Raw genomic sequence first — 19,519 nt, forward strand, 5'->3', positions numbered from 1 at the left:
TATGGCAGTGCTATCGCAAAAACCAATCAAATGCTCGTTTTAGCGTCACATGACTTGAATCAGCCAATGATATTTGCGCAAACAGGACTTATAGGAAGTGAACAAACCGTAACAAACGCATCACAGAATGAAGCCTAAGCTGGTAAGTCTGTTAAGATAATGTTTAGCGAATAGAATTCATAATCGTTTTAATAGTAATAGTAATACTACTTTGCTACATCTTTGATGCAGTCAATATTGGCAACCGGCTAGAGTTAAATGAATTGTCATCACACAAGTTGTCTCTTTGCTGGTGTTAGGCTACAGCTAACACCATGTTGGACGTTACCAGAGTGGGAAATTAATTATTTTGCGTCTTAAATCTACCAGCCACTTTAGTATTTCACCAGCATTTAGCTGCAGTGCTAGATTCTCACCCTGCACATAAGGCTGCTGTTGCAGTAGTGGCCTTGTGTCCATTCTAGACAATGAAGACAAACCCCAAGACTGTGTTACAGTAGGCTAAGTGTATCTTGTCCTATAATTGACCAGACTAGACAGAGGTTGAAGTAGAAGAGATAACATTTATTACAAACGTTTACATCATCTGCAGATCACCAGTTACTTGTGTCAATATTTTACCCTAAAATGTTTTAGCATTGATTTTTAAAAGAATTGCAAAGAATAAGAGTTTTATGTTCTCCTGTAGGATGTGTTTTGGAGAGCATTGATAAGGATTGATAAGGACTACCAGTACATCAGATCTCCAGAGCCTGAACGTTTTCTGTCAAGCTGCGAATGAGGGCTAGGTGTGACAGGAAACATGTCATCACAGATTGTCTCTTGAAATGTAGCATATGAAATATAGCCCAATTAATTATAGTATTTAATAATCTTATTTTTTCCAACTAGAAAATGTTCAGTTTGTAGCAGTAAGGTGCATACCTCTGACACTAACACTGTGTTAAACTGTAAAGGTGGAGGTTACAGGTGTAGCCTCAGCAAGTGAGACATCCAGGTGGAATGAGGAGGATTCAGAGGAACTAATGCCAAGGGTTTTTATTTACAAACCAAATCCCTTGATTAATGATGTAAAATCATGTGGACAGATGATTTGGCCTAAAAGACAAACAAGTAGGGGTGTCACGATACACTCAGTTCACGATACGATACGTATCACGATACTGGGTTCACGATAACGATACGATACGATTTTAACAATATTTTTTTAAACTTGAATAATGACAATATATGACTGGAAAAGTAGTATTTTATTTGAAATGCATAAATACAAAACATGCTGTTGTGGGAAATTGTTATTACAATAACAACTAGAAAAAACATGAGATTGGAGATAAGGCTTATCTTGAAATAGAATGAGTTACACCGTCACTTAGATTTACTTTGAACTAAAAGGTTTCTCAGCAGTATAAATTCTCATTATGCATCTTCAGTTTTTCTTCAAACTCAAACAACAAGACTTTTCTTAGTCTATTTTTTATGCATCTTCAGTTTTTCCTGTCAAGTAAACAGTTTTGCCAGAAACTCAATTGAATGGTTTCTCTCCTGTATAACTTATCATGTGTCTCTTCAGAGACTTGTTCAACTGAACTACTTTCCACACATTGAACTTCAACAAACAAAGACGTTTCTTAGTCTATTTTTGAAAAAATAAAAATTTATATAAAAAAAAAAAAATCGCGATATGAGATTTCATCTCAACGATACATATCGTGACGTTTTACTATCGCGAAATTTCGTGGGACGATATATTGTGACACCCCTACAAACAAGGTATTAACAAAGGATTTGATCAAACAAGGGAAAACAAATTCAACTGTAAAGTAATAGAATAAATCTAATTCAAATCAAATACTCAATCAATATTCAAAGGAACTAACTATAATAAACTAACACTTCAAACGATGCATCTGCACATGGACAATCAATTGGGAAGAACAGAGCAGCCTCCTCTCAACAGCATACATGGCAAACTGAGCCTGGCCTACTGAGCTTCACCCAATCAACCACCCTTTATTGAGCCCAGGTGCAGCTCAATCAGGGCCTCAGGTGTGGCTGGTTAGGTGAGGCTGAACTGGTGGGGGGATTTTGTACAACTAACATTTAAAAAAGTCTAACATTGAAGTCTTTTTGACTCTGAAGAAGACTAGAAGAAGATTATCTGTCGAAATGTCACTCAGCCCCTATTAACTCATTGAGTGCCAATGACGTCGATCGGCATCAAAGTAAATAGTGACGTTGAGTGCCAATGACGTCGATCGGCGTCAAATGCGTTTTTTGACGGTGGGACGTGGATCAAAGCCTCGTGCATCTCCTGTACAAATATTGTACAAATATTGTAGCTATTGAAGGTGTATAACCTATTTTACGGACCCATTAGGTGGCGACAGTGCTCTCTAGATTAGAGAAAGGTCAGGAAAACAGCAGGAAAAAGCCCCGTGATGAAAGAGAAACCGATGCATGCTGCAGCCAGAGCCATATAGATTGCTCTGGCTGGAGCTAACGTTACCTGCGAACAGCAGTCAATCCGCGCCCACAACTGAGCCCCTCTGTCTCTGCTGCATAGTTTCTCCACACGATTAGCCGCCAGAAAAGCAGCACCCGACGCCGAAGGGCCAAACCATTCTCAGCAGTCCGGTTTGGCTTTTCTTTTTTTGGAGCCGGCGCACAAAAACGGAGCGCTCCGAAAATAGACGCTGGGTGCGTGAGGCTGTGTGTTAGTGTGGGGAGGAGTTTGCAGCTGAGGGGGGGGAGAGGGGGGTGGGGCACGCAGGGCACCACACAACTACACCACATCACTACATCAGAAAATATTAGCTTCAGAGTCAGTGAATGTGCTTGAAATGCTTCATTTCACAAAAGGCTGAATATCTTAGCTTCTAATTTGAAACGCCTGTTTTTGCTGAAAACAACCTATCTTCTCCGGCTGATAACTAAAGAACGGAAAATGGTATCAATAAACTTTTTTTTGCTGATGATACAATAGAGTCTCCTCGTTCTTTGTGCGTGTTCGGTGTTTACATAGTAATATCACACAATATTCTGTGGGCCTCGAGAAATCACTGAAAGCGCTCTGAAACTCTGGCACTGGGAGCGTCCGTTCTCCAAAAGTGGCTGGCACTCAATGAGTTAATAAACGTGCAGACAGAAAAGAGTGCTCCATGTGTCTTTACTCCAGGCAGTCTGTGAAGTGCCCAGGTAAAACTTTTTTCTATGTACTGTAGGTTACACTAACATTTCTCAATTAAATGCTGCCGGTCACTAACACTAAACCATCTTTGCAGACCACATCATCAGTGCACACTCATATTCATGCAACTCCATTATTCAGCACTGTAAATGTTACTGTTGCAAATAGTATGAATAGTTAATTGATTGTTCTTTAAGAGTGTCCCACATCTGTTGTTATTTTGGAATAAAAAAATATTCTATGCCACATGTCCTGAAATGTAATATGTCATGCATAATTACTTAGATATTCTGACATCACATTAGGAGGGGTTATGCATTGTCATTTATGCTGTGATGGTAAATAAAATGCACATATATAAATGTCCCCATTTATTACAGGTAAAACCAAACATGAAACTATACTAACAAGTACTGTACATAAAATGTAATTGTTGCACAATTGCAGTTTGTTTTATAAAATTGAATGATAGCCTGCATATCACTGTATAGATTAAGACTGTTCTTCACAGCCACAAATATCAATATGCGAGATGATTGGCAGGGTTCCTACATGCTTTCCATTTTTAAATTACATATTTTCCCAGGCAGACCCTATGTTCTTGACTGGATTTGATTTATGTAGGTATTTGATAATGCATAGTGACAGCAGCTAGATAGTAAATAGCATCCCTCTATCTGAACATTACTCACATCAACAAAAACTGGACTCAAAGTGGCTACAACATAAAAGCTAGAATTATGTGTGTATTGGACCCAAAGGCCTGGAAATGATCAAATAAATGTTAAATAATTTTCCAGACCTGCATAGGAACCCTGCCTGCCACAACAAATTGTCACTACAGGCTGCATATCGAAATTGTTGTGTTCCCCAACGTCAACGACGGGTCTTCATCCCATACAAGGAGCAAAATGATGTGTAGTAGCCTGAAAGTAGCATGGAGACACAAGAGTAGAGTTGTTGCAGCACATCTCTCCAAATCTGCGGGCATCTGCAGGTTTGGATCCGTGATAGACACAGCTAGCAGTTGTCCTGTTCCCCATCCCACCGTCACAGTTAGTCATCGCCAGAGGCAATGTTCTCTCTTCTTGGAATCTCTAATAATAGAAAACGTAGTAGTTACTGTATGTTACATGTGTGGCCAACGTTGCTAACCTAGCTTCTGAAATGTTTACGACTAGAATTCATTAGATCGATAATGCTACCGTAGCCTAATCTAGCTAACGTTAACGTTACCTCCACCTCGCTAGCTATAGCAACATACTGTTCTAGCTACAGCCTACAAGGAAAATTCATTCATTTATCAAATGTCTTTATCTTACCAAACACAATTACGCTAGTTTCTGAGATAATATATAGTGTGGCATATACCTGTGAATAACATGTGATGTTAAATGCTCAACATTGTGCGTTTATTCTTACCTGGAAATCACACATTGATCCGTAGGCGAGTGTTGTTTACATTTCGGCCAGGCAGATCCTGGATCAGATCGGGGTCCTAAGCCGTGCGCGTGCGTCTTGCGATTGGTTGAAGCATTAAATACTATGCTCTGAATGGTTCATAAACTACAGCTACCCCGCAATTTGCCTGAGTAGAGTGACGATTAAAATATACATTTATCAAAAAACTTCGATCAAACCAGAGCTGCCAACAAACAGTTTTAGACTTCATAGAATTATTTGACATCATACATAAAATATTGTGTAACCTTTCGATGAGGATCAATCAACAACACGAAAAACGGTCTTGGCCCAGCGCCTAATAGAAAACTTTGCATTTAGCGGATCTGACTTTGGATAACATGAAGAATGTCATTCATTTTTCTTGTGTACTCAAAAAAAGAGTCAATCTTCCATTGACATTTGTATCTATTCTTACCTTGTCATAGAGGAACAAGCTATTTGTATCTATTCTTACCTTGTCATAAATAAGCTGTTATATATGTTGTTCTTACGTCTTGTCATAGAGGAACAAGCTATTGTCAGTAGGGTCGATAATTTCACTTTAAAAACAATCCAGCTCATTTTATTTAGAAAGATTTTCGTGAATCAAGTGACAAACATCACTTGTTTAAGGAAGATGTCACATAAGAAAAAAAGATTGTGTGTAAGCAGTGACATCTCACTCTGCTGGCAGGTGTTTTTCTCCTGTTTTGAGAAAACAAATGCTTTAAGACGCTTGTAAAGGTAAAAGATTATGATTTTTACAGCACATATTCTTGATTCATGATAATACAAACTGTGAGTTAATGTTACTTAGTTACGCATAAGACTCGAGTTGCCAGAATGCAAATAATTTGTTATCATAAAATCTATTTTTATGTGTCTCAGGCAGTTGGGGAATTTCTCTTTGCAAGCAACATTCCAGCAGCATTGCAGAAGCCTGGCTTTAGTTCTTCTGAATGCTCCGTTTCTGCATCTTGCATGAATATTACATGCTGTGTTGCTCATGTCTGCACTCAAAGTCCATAGTGTCCAGAACCTGTTTGCTATAGCGACAATGATCCCTGGGTGACTGTGGTTGTGCTTTATGCAACTGAATCTGATAATTAGTGAGAAATACACCTGTGATTCTCTGTTACACTAATGTGACAAAGCTGTGATCTGCAATTCTTATAGTGACATTGTTCCAAATCACAACGTCTATATTTACAATTATATTCACCTGACACCCAAACAAATCACAATGAAGGAGCAGGGGCAAGGTTTCATTATCTAGCTGAAGGACAGTTTGGAGTGATGATGGCTCTTGACACGCATGGGCTGTTTTTTGTGAATGAGACTTGTGACCTTTTGTTTATGGGACAATCTAACCATTAGTGACATGCATGATATATATATATATATATATATATATATATATATATATATATATATATATATATATATATATATATATATCATGCAGCCATAACTAACTCTGTATGAATACACATGATTTCCCTGTATATATATATATATATATATATACTCACATGTATGTATTGGCATGTATGTATATGTATATATATATATATACATATATCGCAGCAGAGAGTGTTGTCGCAGCTCCGCATGGCATTCAATGGGACTCAATGGGGCTCGTTAGGGATCCAAACGCAGATCGTTCAAACATATTAAAGGACTTCCTGGATCTCGTCCCGTTTGAAGGGTTTTTCAATTGTTTGATCTAGTTCAGGATGTGCGTCAGTGTCAACCTTTCAATTGCACCAATAGGGTTGCACAATCCCACGCAATCAATTCAAATATTCCTCCTTCTTAAAAAGCATCGGTGATGAATTAATTAAAGCAGCTCTGACTTTCCCTGTCACCGCCTGCTGCAGATTGCCATGTGTGTGTGTGTGTGTGTGCGTGTGTGCGTGTGTGTGTGTGTGTGTGTGTGTGTGTGTGTGTGTGTGTGTGTGTGTGTGTGTGTGTGTGTGTGTGTGGATTGCCATGGATGTGTGTCATGTGAAATGTTTCATCAGCTTCTGATTTAATTACATCTCTGAATCAGGACTCATTTCACTCTAACACACAATTACAGCAGAAAGCCCCAGAGAGAGAGACAAACATCCCAAAGCTCATTTCATCATATTCAATGTTTCCTAAAGGGCATACATGATCACAGTCTCAAGTCTGTCTTGGCTCAATGTAGATCAGCATTTCACTGACTCACATGCATAGCTCAGAGCTCAACTTAAACGGATAGTTCACATTTTTTCAAAGTCTAGCCCTATTTGCTACCTACCTAAAAAAGCGTAGCCTTGATGCATCGGTAATCAGTAACTACAGACCAATATCTAATCTCCCCTTTATAGCCAAAATAATTGAAGAGGTTGTTTACCTACAACTTAATAGATTCCTAACCTCAAATGATCTCCTAGATAAACTCCAATCAGGCTTTCGCCCCATCACAGCACAGAAACCGCACTCACTAAAGTCATACATTACATTAGAATGAACTCAGACTCAGGCAAAAATTTGATTCTAGTGCTACTGGATCTTAGCGCTGCATTTGACACTGTTGACCACTCAATTTTATTGGACAGACTGGAAAACTGGGTTGGGCTATCGGGTACGGTCCTCCAGTGGTTCAGGTCCTATCTTCAAGACAGGAAGTACTTTGTCTCCATTGGTAATTACACATCTGACCTAACTAGGATGACTTGTGGGGTGCCTCAATGATCCATTATGGGGCCCGTTCTCTTCAACCTTTATATGCTCCCTCTAGGCCTAATTATGCAAAAAAACAAAGTAGCCTATCATAACTACGCAGACGACACTCAGTTGTATATAACTCTTTCCTCAGCTGACTATGCTCCCATATAATCATTGTGCCAGTGCATTGATCAAATAAATAACTGGATGTGCCAGAATTTCCTACAGCTAAACAAAGACAAAACAGAGGTGATCGTCTTTGGTCCCAAAGAACAAAGGCTTAAAATCACTGCACGCCTTGAGTCTCGATCCCTGAAGCCTAAGGATCAAGTCAAAAATATTGGCGTTATTATTGATTCCGATCTCAACTTTAACTCCCACATTAAGTCAATCAGAAAATCAGCTTTTTATCATCTTAAAAATATAGCAAAAATTAGGGGCTACATGTCCAGACAGGATCTAGAAAAACTAATTCACGTCTTCATCTATAGTAGGTTAGACTACTGCAATAGCCTTTTCTCTGGTCTCTCCAAAAAATAACTTAGGCAACTTCAGCTCATTCAGAATGCTGCTGCTAGAGTTCTAACGAAGACTAAGAAAGCTGATCATATCACTCCAGTTCTTAAGTCCTTACACTGGTTGCCAGTGTGTCAGAGAATAGATTTTAAAATACTGTTATTAGTCTATAAATCACTTAATGGCCTAGGCCCAAAATACATCGCTGAGTTGCTCCCACGCTACAAACCGTCTAGTCCTCTTAGGTCAGCAGGGTCCAGCTTATTAACTGTCCCTAGGATCAAATCAAATCATGGGAAGGCCGCATTTACCCACTATGCTTCTGCTAGCTGGAACAAACTGCCTGAAGACCTCAGATCTGCCCCAACGTTACTTACTTTTAAAAATAGACTGAAGACTTTTATGTTTACCGTCGCTTTTAACTGCTGACAGCTATTTATTGTAATTACTGCTAAAAGCTGCAGGTCTGGGGGATGGTGTGTGTAACGGATATAGCCACCGACTTAGCCAAATCTTTTGTCTAGAAGAGGGTGGTGCAAGGTCCATGGAGGGACATTCGCGTGAGATATATATAAAACTCACTATCGCCGTACTACGGATATACTCACTGCCTTGGGTAACTATTTTCCAGAAGAGGGTGAGGTGTTGCGTCAGGAGGGGATGCACGCGTAAGGGGAGCTTACTAGAGCCGTACTCGTTTTAAGCAAGGTTTAAAGAAAGAAAACAACCTGTTTGTCGACGGGCAACAGAAAGACGCAAGCTGAAAGGTATGCTTGGCGTCCAAACTACAGTATAAAGATAAAGAAACACATACCCAGACCTGAGTTTTGCGAAAGGCCTGTTGCCTAATGCACTTTTATACTCTCTTTTTTAAAGTTTTGTTGTGATGCTTTTAAATGTCCATTTTATTCTCTTCTTTTATTCTTTTATTTCCTGTCATCCATTTTATGTGAAGCACTTTGAATGAAATGAACTGTGTATGAAATGTGCTATACAATAAACTTGACTTGTGTGTGTGTGTGTGTGTGTGTGTGTGTGTGTGTGTGTGTGTGTGTGTGTGTGTGTGTGTGTGTGTGTGTGTGTGTGTGTATATAATAAATTCAATTTATATAGCACACTTTAAAATCCAAGGACTTCACAAGGTGCTTTACAGATGCATGATAAAAGCAATCAAGCAATCAAACAGGGAAAAATAAAAAATATAAAGAAACAGCTACTAAAAGAATAAAAGGATAAAAACATTTCAATCAGGAGAGGCCAGTTGGTAGGATTAGACAAACTTTATTTAGCAATCGGCATGCATGGCAAATACTTTGGCGCTTGACTCCATTGGCCAGTGGCGCTGCTCTTGAGGCAAGAGGAGGGCACCTGCATAGGCTAGGAGATCCCCCCCCCGTGGGGGATCGGGAGTCAAGACTCGTTGGTGGTGGACTGGGGAGGTGGGTGGGGCAAAACAACGCTTCGGAGGCCGGCTTCAAGGGAGATGGACTGCCGTGGGCTGCTGCTGCTATGATCGGCCAGAGAGAGAGAGGTGACGTAGAACCCTTGCTATATATATGAGGATTAACTGACGTCATGTTTGACGTCATAGCAGACGTCATACTAGGATTTTTGACCACGTTGAGATCGGATTACGCGTGAGTGGCCTTCTGCTTGAACTATGGTCGGGAGACCTCACTTCAATCAGGAGAGGCCAGTTGGTAGGATTAGACAAACTTTATTTAGCAATCGGCATGCATGGCAAATACTTTGGCGCTTGACTCCATTGGCCAGTGGCGCTGCTCTTGAGGCAAGAGGAGGGCACCTGCATAGGCTAGGAGATCCCCCAAAAGGAAGATCTGATTACCGGAAGTTAATTGAGATCTGCAGGCGCCAGTAGTTGATTGTACTTTTCTGGCCTTCGACCTTTTAGCGACTTACAGCTATTTGCGGCTGGCGCTCCCAACTCGGTCGGGCCTTCGATCTTGATACGTTAATGTTTACTTGGTACGTGCTTATCCTGCCTTCGACCTTTTTTGCGACTTACGGCTATTTGCGGCTGGCGCTCCTAACTCGGTCGGGCACCTCGCGATAGCGCTTCCCAGCTTGGCCTACCTGGCCGCCTTGGCGCTTCGCGATTGTACTTTTCCGGCCTTCGACCTTTTTTAGCGACTTACGTTATTTGCGGCTGGCGCTCCCAACTCGGTCGGGCCTTCGATCTTGGTACGTTGATGTTTAGCTTGGCGCTTCCCGGCTTGGCCTACTTGGCTGCCTTGGCGCGACTACCCTGACTTTCTCCGGCTCTCTCTTTCTCTATTCCCTCTATTCCCTCCCCCAACCTGTGTAAAGAGAGAGGGAGGACCCTAGTGGAAAGCTAAAATAAATAAGTGGGTTTTAAGTTTTGATTTAAAAACGTCAAAAGAGTCTGTAGCCCTGAGTGGTCCTGGGAGCTGATTCCACAGCCGGGGGCCCAGTGAGGAGAAGGCACGGTCACCCATGCTTGCCAGTTTGGTCCTAGGGACAGAAAGGAGGTTGGAGCTGCATGATCGGAGTGTCCGGAGTGAGGATTGAGGGGTGACTAGATCTTGGAGGTAGGTTGGAGCAGTATGAATGGCCTTGTATGTTAACAGGAGAAGTTTGTAGGTGATGCGGTGGTTAACTGGGAACCAGTGAAGGGAGTGCAGAACCGGGGTGATGTGCTCTGACTTGCGTGTTTTTGTAAGATTCCAGGCGGCACAGTTTTGGACATACTGAAGTCTCTGGATGGTTTTGGAGGGAAGGCCAGCAGATAGGGAGTTGCAATAATCTAAGCGGGAGTTGATGAAGGAATGAACCAGTTTTTCTGCATCAGGTTTGCTTAGTGAGGGGCGTAGCTTGGAGATGTTCTTCAGATGGAAAAAGGAGGTTTGACAGACGGATTTGATGTGTGCGTCGAGAGATAGTGATGAATCCAGTGTGACACCAAGGCTAGTTATGAGTGAGGAAAGGGGGATGGACTGGCCACAGATGGTGATGTGGGTGATGGCAGCCAATATGTGTGTGTGTGTGTGTGTGTGTGTGTGTGTGTGTGTGTGTGTGTGTGTGTGTGTGTGTGTGTGTGTGTGTGAGACTGTGGATGACATTTCAGTGAGCTTCAGTCAGCTTGCACATACAGGAGCGTGACCCCATTGACCTTGCATTCGTTTTTTGCCCAACTCCCCAGAGCTACTATGAGGAACAGCATGGATTGTGCTGAGAAAGAACTCTACCAATCAACAGCATCATTGGTAAGTAGCAAATAGGGGTCGACTTTAAAAAATGTGAACTATCCCTTTAAAATGGATGTGTCAATGGCAGTGTCTCTGAAGGCAGAAACATTCCCCGAATCTTCTGTGTGAAATGGAAAGGCTACAAACCCTTAGGGTTACCCTATAACCCTATAACCCACAAGGCCTCTATGTACCATAATGCAGCCATCCATCCATTACTGTACATCATGTGCCTCAGAACACCTGAACCCTAACCCTACCACACAACCCTAACCCTACTACCACAAACAGTCTGTGATGCTTTGCAAAGCCCCAGGTTAAAGTCCACTATTTGGCTCCCAATGTGGATAGACACAGGATAATTTGGACTATGGCGAAAAGCAACGTGAAGATGAGTAAATAAACATACAAACTTCTGTCAGATTAGACCACATTAGACGCTGTCGATGTCTCTAGGAATGTTAGCCAATGTTTACACAATGGTGAGAAAGAGATGCGGCCACACAACAGAAAGGAAAACAGTTACATACATACAAGACCTTTGAGGTTTAAAAACGCACCACACACACTCTGGGGGTCCCCTGGGTGCTGCAGTGTCTCACCTTTGTCTCCCTCTCCTCCAGGAGGGTCTCCAGCCTCTTCTGAGCAGCGCGGCCCTCGTGGTCATCGCTCACGATCAGGATGATGTGGTTCCAGCGGAACTCGCGCATCATGTCGAACCAAACGTGAGCCTGGTGCGAGTAGGGAGGGACTGTCCGCAGGAAGGACAAATGGATACTCTGAGGAGGAAATGTAGAGTGAGTAGGGAGGGACTGTCCGCAGGAAGGTCAAATGGATACTCTGAGGAGGAAATGTAGAGTGAGTAGGGAGGGACTGTCCGCAGGAAGGTCAAATGGATACTCTGAGGAGGAAATGTAGAGTGAGTAGGGAGGGACTGTCCGCAGGAAGGTCAAATGGATACTCTGAGGAGGAAATGTAGAGTGAGTAGGGAGGGACTGTCCGCAGGAAGGTCAAATGGATACTCTGAGGAGGAAATGTAGAGTGAGTAGGGAGGGACTGTCCGCAGGAAGGACAAATGGATACTCTGAGGAGGAAATGTAGAGTGAGTAGGGAGGGACTGTCCGCAGGAAGGTCAAATGGATACTCTGAGGAGGAAATGTAGAGTGAGTAGGGAGGGACTGTCCGCAGGAAGGACAAATGGATACTCTGAGGAGGAAATGTAGAGTGAGTAGGGAGGGACTGTCCGCAGGAAGGTCAAATGGATACTCTGAGGAGGAAATGTAGAGTGAGTATGATGGAGGTCCCCCCCCTGATTTTTCTTCCATTTTCTTCACAGTTGTAGCCTACTTGACCAATTCCCCCTGCTGTCCCAGTCGTTGCTCCACCCTCTCTGTCAATCTGGGGAGAGTTGTAGACTAGCACATGCTTCCTCCGATACATGTGCAGTCGCCAGCTGCTTCTTTTCACCTGACAGCGAGGACAGCTGCTGTTAAATCCAAAAGTAAAAAGACGACGTGCCTCGGGAGTCAAACATGAGCTCTCTCGCTTGCAAGACCGGAATGCTCCAGGTTCCCCTAACCACCACCGTCTCCCCCCCCCCCCCCCCACACACACACACACACACACCACATTAGGCGTCAACGATGTACTTACAACATGAGACAGTTGTTAGACTCTATGACATGTATAATGTTAATATTCACATATCTAGAAACATGATGTGCAACGTATTTTGGTTCAGAAATGTTCATATTCTACATATCCGTGGATTCCAGAAACATACAATTCCGACATTCTATTCTGGCGACTCACTCACAGTGGAAGCATTACATTATTAATGATGCCCTTTCAATTTTCAGTTGGAAAGCCATTTAATCACCGCAACCCGTAATGGACAGCGACAGGATGTTTAAACTACCCAGCTTTTGAAGGCACCCCCCAGGGAGCTACTAACTCTCTCTCTCTCTCTCTCTCTCTCTCTATCTCTCTCTCTCTCTCTCTCTATCACTCACCTTGTCAGAGTAGATGGACATGCGGGTTGTGAGACCCACCACAGGAATGCGATAGAAGCCTGCAGTGTAGGACACGGGCGTCGGAGTGAGGTGGTCGTTGGACTGGGGAGGGTGACTCACCAGGATAGCATAGACCTGCAAAGGCAAGGATATTTAGCCGTGCCAACTTTGTGTATATTTGGCTGCCTCAACAGACTGCAAAAAAAGCAAGAACTAATAAGTGTGTAACTTATAGGGATACAGATAGACAGGTAAAATCACTAGTGGGTTACATGTGTCCCCAAGTACCCACATACAGCAGCCTGTGTGTATAGAGAGCCAAAGTGAACGTCACTTCCTGCTTCAGCACTGTACCAGAGATTTTCATCTGCCATTTATTTTCTCTTAGACATTTCGTAAAATGCTTATAAAAATAGGTTTACTTCATCAAACCAAACGGTTCAGCTATATTTAGAATCGGGAGAGACCATAGAACATTTCACTCAGACCAAAACTTTAAAAAACAACATTGAAAAAATATTTTCTTATGTGGTCTCTCCTGTTTCTAAATATATCTCAACCCTTTGGCTTGAACAAGTTAAACTATTTTTATAAGCGTTTTACGAAATGTCTATGGGAAAATAAATGGCTGGTACAGTGCTGAAGCAGGAAGTGACGTTCACTTTGGCTCTCTATTGATTTTACATTTATACTTACCCTTTAAGCATTTTAATGGCAGGCAAGGATAGGCTTAATCTGTATAGCACGTTTCATATGCTGAGGAAATTCAAGGTGCAGTGCAAAGTAATAAAAAATTGAGTAAAGGTAAAACATTTACAATTAAAAAGTTCAAAAGTACAGACAAGAGATCCACAAGATGAAAGACTTAAACTAGTGCAGTTCAAATCATAAAATAGGAAGATAAAAGGACACAACCCTCTCTTATCCTCTGTCATTCCTGCTTCTATTCTTGATCTGATATTTAGGTCAGATCTCACTGCCTATAAGACAAGAATCATAGAATGTCCTCTTGGTCCACAGAGTGGTGGTCATACAGAGTGTCAGAGCACTGACCTCTGCTGCCTAGTCTTCCTGTGGGGGCCTTGAGTCCAAAGTCTCCTGCCAAAGTCTCCTGTCAGTGACACAGCTGTCTCTGGTTCACTCATCACCAGCTGACACGCATTGACTTTGATTGCTTAGCTGGGTATTTTATTTTATTTTTATTTAACCTTTATTTATACAGGTGAATCACCTTGAGACCTAGATCTCATTTTCAAGTGCGGTATATAAGCTCCTGTGCCACACTCAGTGACTGTTGGAGTATTGTGTTTGTATCTCCTGTGTTCCTGAGCATTACTGACAGTAAACTTGATTTGGGGATTTCAACTTGTCTCCTGAGTCCTGTGTGGTTCTTCACCTGGGTCCCCTCTAACCTGTGACACAGAGTGATCATACAGAGTGGTGATCATACAGGGTAAAGCTCTGTCATAGCTCTTTTTTGTTTTTTAATGTTCCTTGTTCACATCTAAAGTCTTGTGTGAAGCACTTTGTGTATGAAATGTGCAATATAAATAAACTCACCTTGCCTTGAGAAATATGTAAGTAATAGTTGTGTCTGCCTGAACATTTGTGTATAATATTTTGGCAGACAGGACTATTACTTACACATTTATCAAGGCTAGGCAAGTAATAACAGCGCCTGTCTGCCCGAATATTTATGTACAATAGGCAAAAAGCCTGTAAAAGGTGAGGGATAAAGTAATCTATAAGAGAGACATTTTTTCCCGTTATAAAAATGTCTCCACTGCGTGGGCTGGCAAACTGATATGCGTTTGTGCCCAGTTGGTTTACTTTTGTCCTTGCGTGAGGCAAACCAATGTCGGCCAAGTACTGCAGGGCCTTTCTGGGTGACAAGATGGCGTACATTTCTTTCTTCAAGCTCAGCCTTGAGATAAGCCTCTCTGAGCTCCAAACGGGGAGGAGGAATGCTGGCATGACTACTCAGATTATGGATTGTTGGATGTGAGCAGCCCGTATGGTTGGGTCGAAAATGAGGTCTTTCATCCAAGGACTGCTCCCAGGCATCTACTCTTCCATCTGCCATAGACTTTCCTTGTCAGTGCCTATCATCACCAAAGAGCCAACCTCACTAATGAAACCTTCTAGAGCTACTTTAGCATTCTGTATTCTGGATAGAATGATACATGTGATTTTCTTTAATGCAGGAATTTACAAGAAAAAGGTAATCCAACCCTGATGGTTGGATTACACGTGAATGTGTTGGGTGAGCATGTGACAGAATACACAATATATATATATATATATATATATATATATATATATATATATATACTGTATATATATATATACATACACAATGCTAAAGTACTATTCCGCAAGCCTCTATCAATTAGGGTCATTACACTAAGCACAGGGCCAGGGACATCAGAGCAGCAGTAAAGCAGAGGGAGTGCTGTGTGTCTATTATTTGTGGGTAAGTAATTGTGTGTGTGTGTGTGTGTGTGTGTGTGTGTGTGTGTGTGTGTGTGTGTGTGTGTGTGTGTGTGTGTGTGTGTGTGTGTGTGCGTGTGCGTGCGTGCGTGTGTGAGAGAGAGAGAGAGAGAGAGAGAGAGAGAGAGAGAGAGAGAGAGAGAGAGAGAGAGAGAGAGAGAGAGAGACTTCACGCCTCAACACTCTGCGACACAATGTTGGGGCTTTTGAAAAGGCGTGTTGAGCATTACGTGCTCTCACAGGGCCATACACACTCACACTATGCATCACTTATGGAATATGTTTTGTTTGATTTGTAGCACATATGGTATAAACCTTCAGGCCATTTGAATTGTAAAAACGAATTATCTTCTGTACAGTACCATAACAATCACTTTATGTATTAATATGAACCCCAATTCTAGCATACTTCTACAATGTGTAAATTTCATCATATCACACGGCCACTACTGTTGAATGAGCAATCCTTCCCTGGAAACTAAAATGCACACAAACTCTACAGCCATATAAAGCTCTGTTTGGCAATAAATATACCATGTAGCCTACCATACACAGTGGAAGTCCAACTATACAGCCAAGTCGTTAATTGTGAGTGATGCATCACTCATTTGACTCATTGGTTCCATTGCAGTTCAGTAGATCTGCAGCTGTGCATTCTAAACTGTACAGTCGCCCTCTCATCTGCCCCAAACTAAATGCTCTTTTTGCATGTCTGTGAAACAGACTGTCTTGTGTGAAAACTGTAGGGAGAGTGAAAAGGACATCTGCCTATCATGATACATGGACTTGCAAAGTATTTTCCTCAAGGTTTTTTGTTTGCTTGTTTATTTCCGTATAATTACGGATCGCGGAATGAACCTATAGGCTATATAATATCCAAACAGGACGAGGTGGAGAAATATCATCAGGGGACAGACAGAAGAATGATTATTTTGATCATCGTTTCACTGCTATCGCTCTACCTGCAATGTCATGGAATTCTGGACAAAATCATCTAACAATAGGCTAAAGACAATCTCAGATCAAGTGGGGGTAATGTGGACTAAATCAAGGGTGCTTGATATGAAAAAGATTGAGAATCACTATATAAAAATTACACAGAGCAAAGCTTTATGCAGACTAGACAGCCCCAAGATTGATACTGAACAGACAGTGATTAAGAGTTCAAGATTAATGATCTGGTCATGGCAAATGGCGTGGTCACGCAATATCCACATGAAAAATGCCGTGCTATAACCCACTCCCTTGAGTCAGACAAGACAGCTGCTGATTATGGTAGCGGAGGGAAGGTTCACTATAAACGACCCAACTTTTAATAGCAAGGCACTGCAATACAGCCACAAAACATAGCAGGTTACAGTCCAATAGCAAATGACTTGACAGTAACATTTCCCCACACATGGCAGGTGCAGGTGTAGGCTATATGGAGCATGGATTCTGTGAAGTAGGACAGTGGTTCTCAACGTGGGGTCTGGGGACCACCTGGGGTCCTTGAGGTGGTTCCAGGAGGTCCCCAGGGAATTGATGAATTCTTAAACTTACCATTTCATTTACAATATATTTTAACATCTTATCCTGCACAGTAACATGTTAGGATGTTAACCTCTTAAACTGCAGTAACAGTTATTAGAGATGACTAATAGTCATGCAATTCTGCACAAAATCACGAAACAATAGCCTATAGGGCTACTACAAATGACAAAATCTCATCAAATGGGGGTATCTGGCTCTTGTGGACTAAATGAAAAGGATAGTATATATATATATATATATATATATATATAGGCTGTACAGTGTATGTGATGATGAATACATGATTAGAGGCAAGTGTTTGATGTAGCGCCCATGCAGAGGTGATGACGGGCGGCCAACTACCTGACTGGAGATGAGGTCCTCGCAGACAGAGAGAGCCATCTGGATGGCGTTGGGCTTGTGCGTTACGGAGATGGCGGTCAGCTTGAATTTGTCCCTGCCGTAGACCTGGTTGGCCTGGGTCACGGCATCTTTGAAGACCTGCTCGTATCTCTTCTGGCTCAGCACGGCCCCGATGTTCACGATCTTCGGCTCGCAGCCGGCCCGCGCACAAGAGCACGACAGGAGCACCGCCAGCAGAAACAGACGCATGGTGCGATCCAGCCCAGCGCTTCCAAACAGCTTCTCTCCCTGGTGCCTCTCTTGCTGCTCGACCCGCTCCTGGACAGCACGGCTCTCCTCTCTCACCAGCCAGCTGACGCGACTGCTGCAGCCACAGTCCAGGTGGGCGGTGTGTGGGGTGGGAGGAGGGGAGAGAACACTGACGGTGGATTTACGTGCAATGCGGAGGAATGAGCATGATCATATTAGAACATCTGATCAACCCCAAACTGCACTGTATCCACCCCCATGGGCTGCTAAACCATAGTCGCTCTCCTTTGCAGGCTTCTTCTTAACCCACCCTGCTGTTTTTAAGAGAAGAATTTAAACCATAATCCAAGCTTTCGGGCAGGGTCCTTCCTGGGCTATCGCGCTCCCTCTCTCGTTCCTCCGTGGGCTCTGTACCGCTGGTCGCTCCGGGCTGAGCGGTTGCTGTCCTTCGTGCTGAACAGCTGTGCATGCGCGCCGCGGCGGTTGCGCGCCCCTGCCTGCCGTCTATATACCTCGGTTTGCGCGTTCCTGCTTGCTGCTGCTGCTGGAGCAGGAGAAAGGAAGATGATGGTATGAAAAATGAATGCCTATTGTTCAAAATTATGTGATTCATAATACGACACGAAAGGCAAACGATCGCGTAGAGCAGCGCACGAGACAAAGGCGTGTGCGAGTGGGGCATGGCTAGGCCTAATGATTCTCAACCTTTTTCATATCAATGACCCGGATTTATTCCACAGAGCAGCCACGGTCCACATTCATTCATTCATTCATTCATTCATTCAACATTTAAAATGAATTTGTCCAGAATTCCATGACAGATAAGATAGGCTACTATCAATATAACCATTCGTCTACATTATGTAACTGTGCATGTTAACTTCTTGTCACATGACTCCGAGTCAGAAACACAGGTCAGAAACAAATAAATGCCTTCAGACAGATCTTATAGCCTATATTATGTAGTCTGAACAAAGAGCAATATCAGGCTATCTTGGGACGTGCTACAGGGCTACAAAATCAATTCAGATCCATTTATGGATGTGTATGAGTTTGTGTGTGTGTGTGTGTGTGTGTGTGTGTGTGTGTGTGTGTGTGTGTGCGTGTGCGATGTTGTCGTCACTGGTCGGATGACAATCTTCTGCATGTTTTTAGTGGGGGGTTATGTACGGAGGAACCCCCTGGGGGGTACGGGGAGAACATGCAAACTCCACACAGAAAGGCCCTTTCGACGAGATAGCCCACCTGGGCAGTAGGCACTGAAGATATGGGGGGGTCACAACTCCAGCGCCCACAGCGTCCCAGGTGGGAATCGAACCCAGGACCTTCGAGCTGTGAGGCGACAGCGCATACCACTGCACCACCGTACCCTTGCTTGTGTGCGTGTGTGTGTGTGTGTGCACGCACGCACGCACGCACGCAGTTTGGAATGTGGAGCAGTCATTGGCCCAGACCAGTTTCTCAACATGGGGCCGGGGACCACCAGTGGTCCTTGAGGAGGTTAAACTTTATTATTTCATTATTTCATTTCCAAGGATTTAACACACAATTAGAAAATGTAGAACTGTTTTGATCATACAGTAGCTTCATTGTTTTCTCTACAAGACAGACAGCCATGGAATTCTGCACCAAATAATATCTAACAATAAAAAATATTTATTTATTTGGGTCTGAGAGACAAAATCTCATTAAATGGGGGTCCGAAGCCCAAATGTGGACATAAGGGGTCCATATGATTTTTTTTTGAGAATCACTGACCCAGATGACTGAGTGAGATTTATTTCCCTCCCCAAATGGGCCAATTGCAGTTAAGAAAACAG

At 42.7% G+C, this 19,519-nt stretch overlaps 1 protein-coding gene across 3 annotated transcripts in view; it reads right to left on the minus strand.

Moving 5' to 3' along the window:
- The window catches only part of LOC310777630 (glutamate receptor ionotropic, NMDA 1), a gene marked incomplete at both ends in the record, with an annotated part of 63,659 nt that extends 45,960 nt beyond the window's left edge, over positions 1-17,699 (minus strand). For all 3 annotated transcript variants that reach the window (XM_083638003.1, XM_083638004.1, XM_083638002.1), the window contains 3 exons: positions 11,676-11,852; positions 13,086-13,220; positions 17,451-17,699. In XM_083638003.1, coding sequence (XP_083494129.1) covers positions 11,676-11,852; positions 13,086-13,220; positions 17,451-17,699 — 561 coding nt within the window. The remainder of the gene's footprint in view (positions 1-11,675; positions 11,853-13,085; positions 13,221-17,450) is intronic.
- Between the last annotated feature and the right edge of the window lie 1,820 nt (positions 17,700-19,519).

This window comes from Poromitra crassiceps, assembly GCF_964638095.1.
Source record: "Poromitra crassiceps genome assembly, chromosome: 6".
Classification (NCBI taxonomy): domain Eukaryota; kingdom Metazoa; phylum Chordata; class Actinopteri; order Beryciformes; family Melamphaidae; genus Poromitra; species Poromitra crassiceps.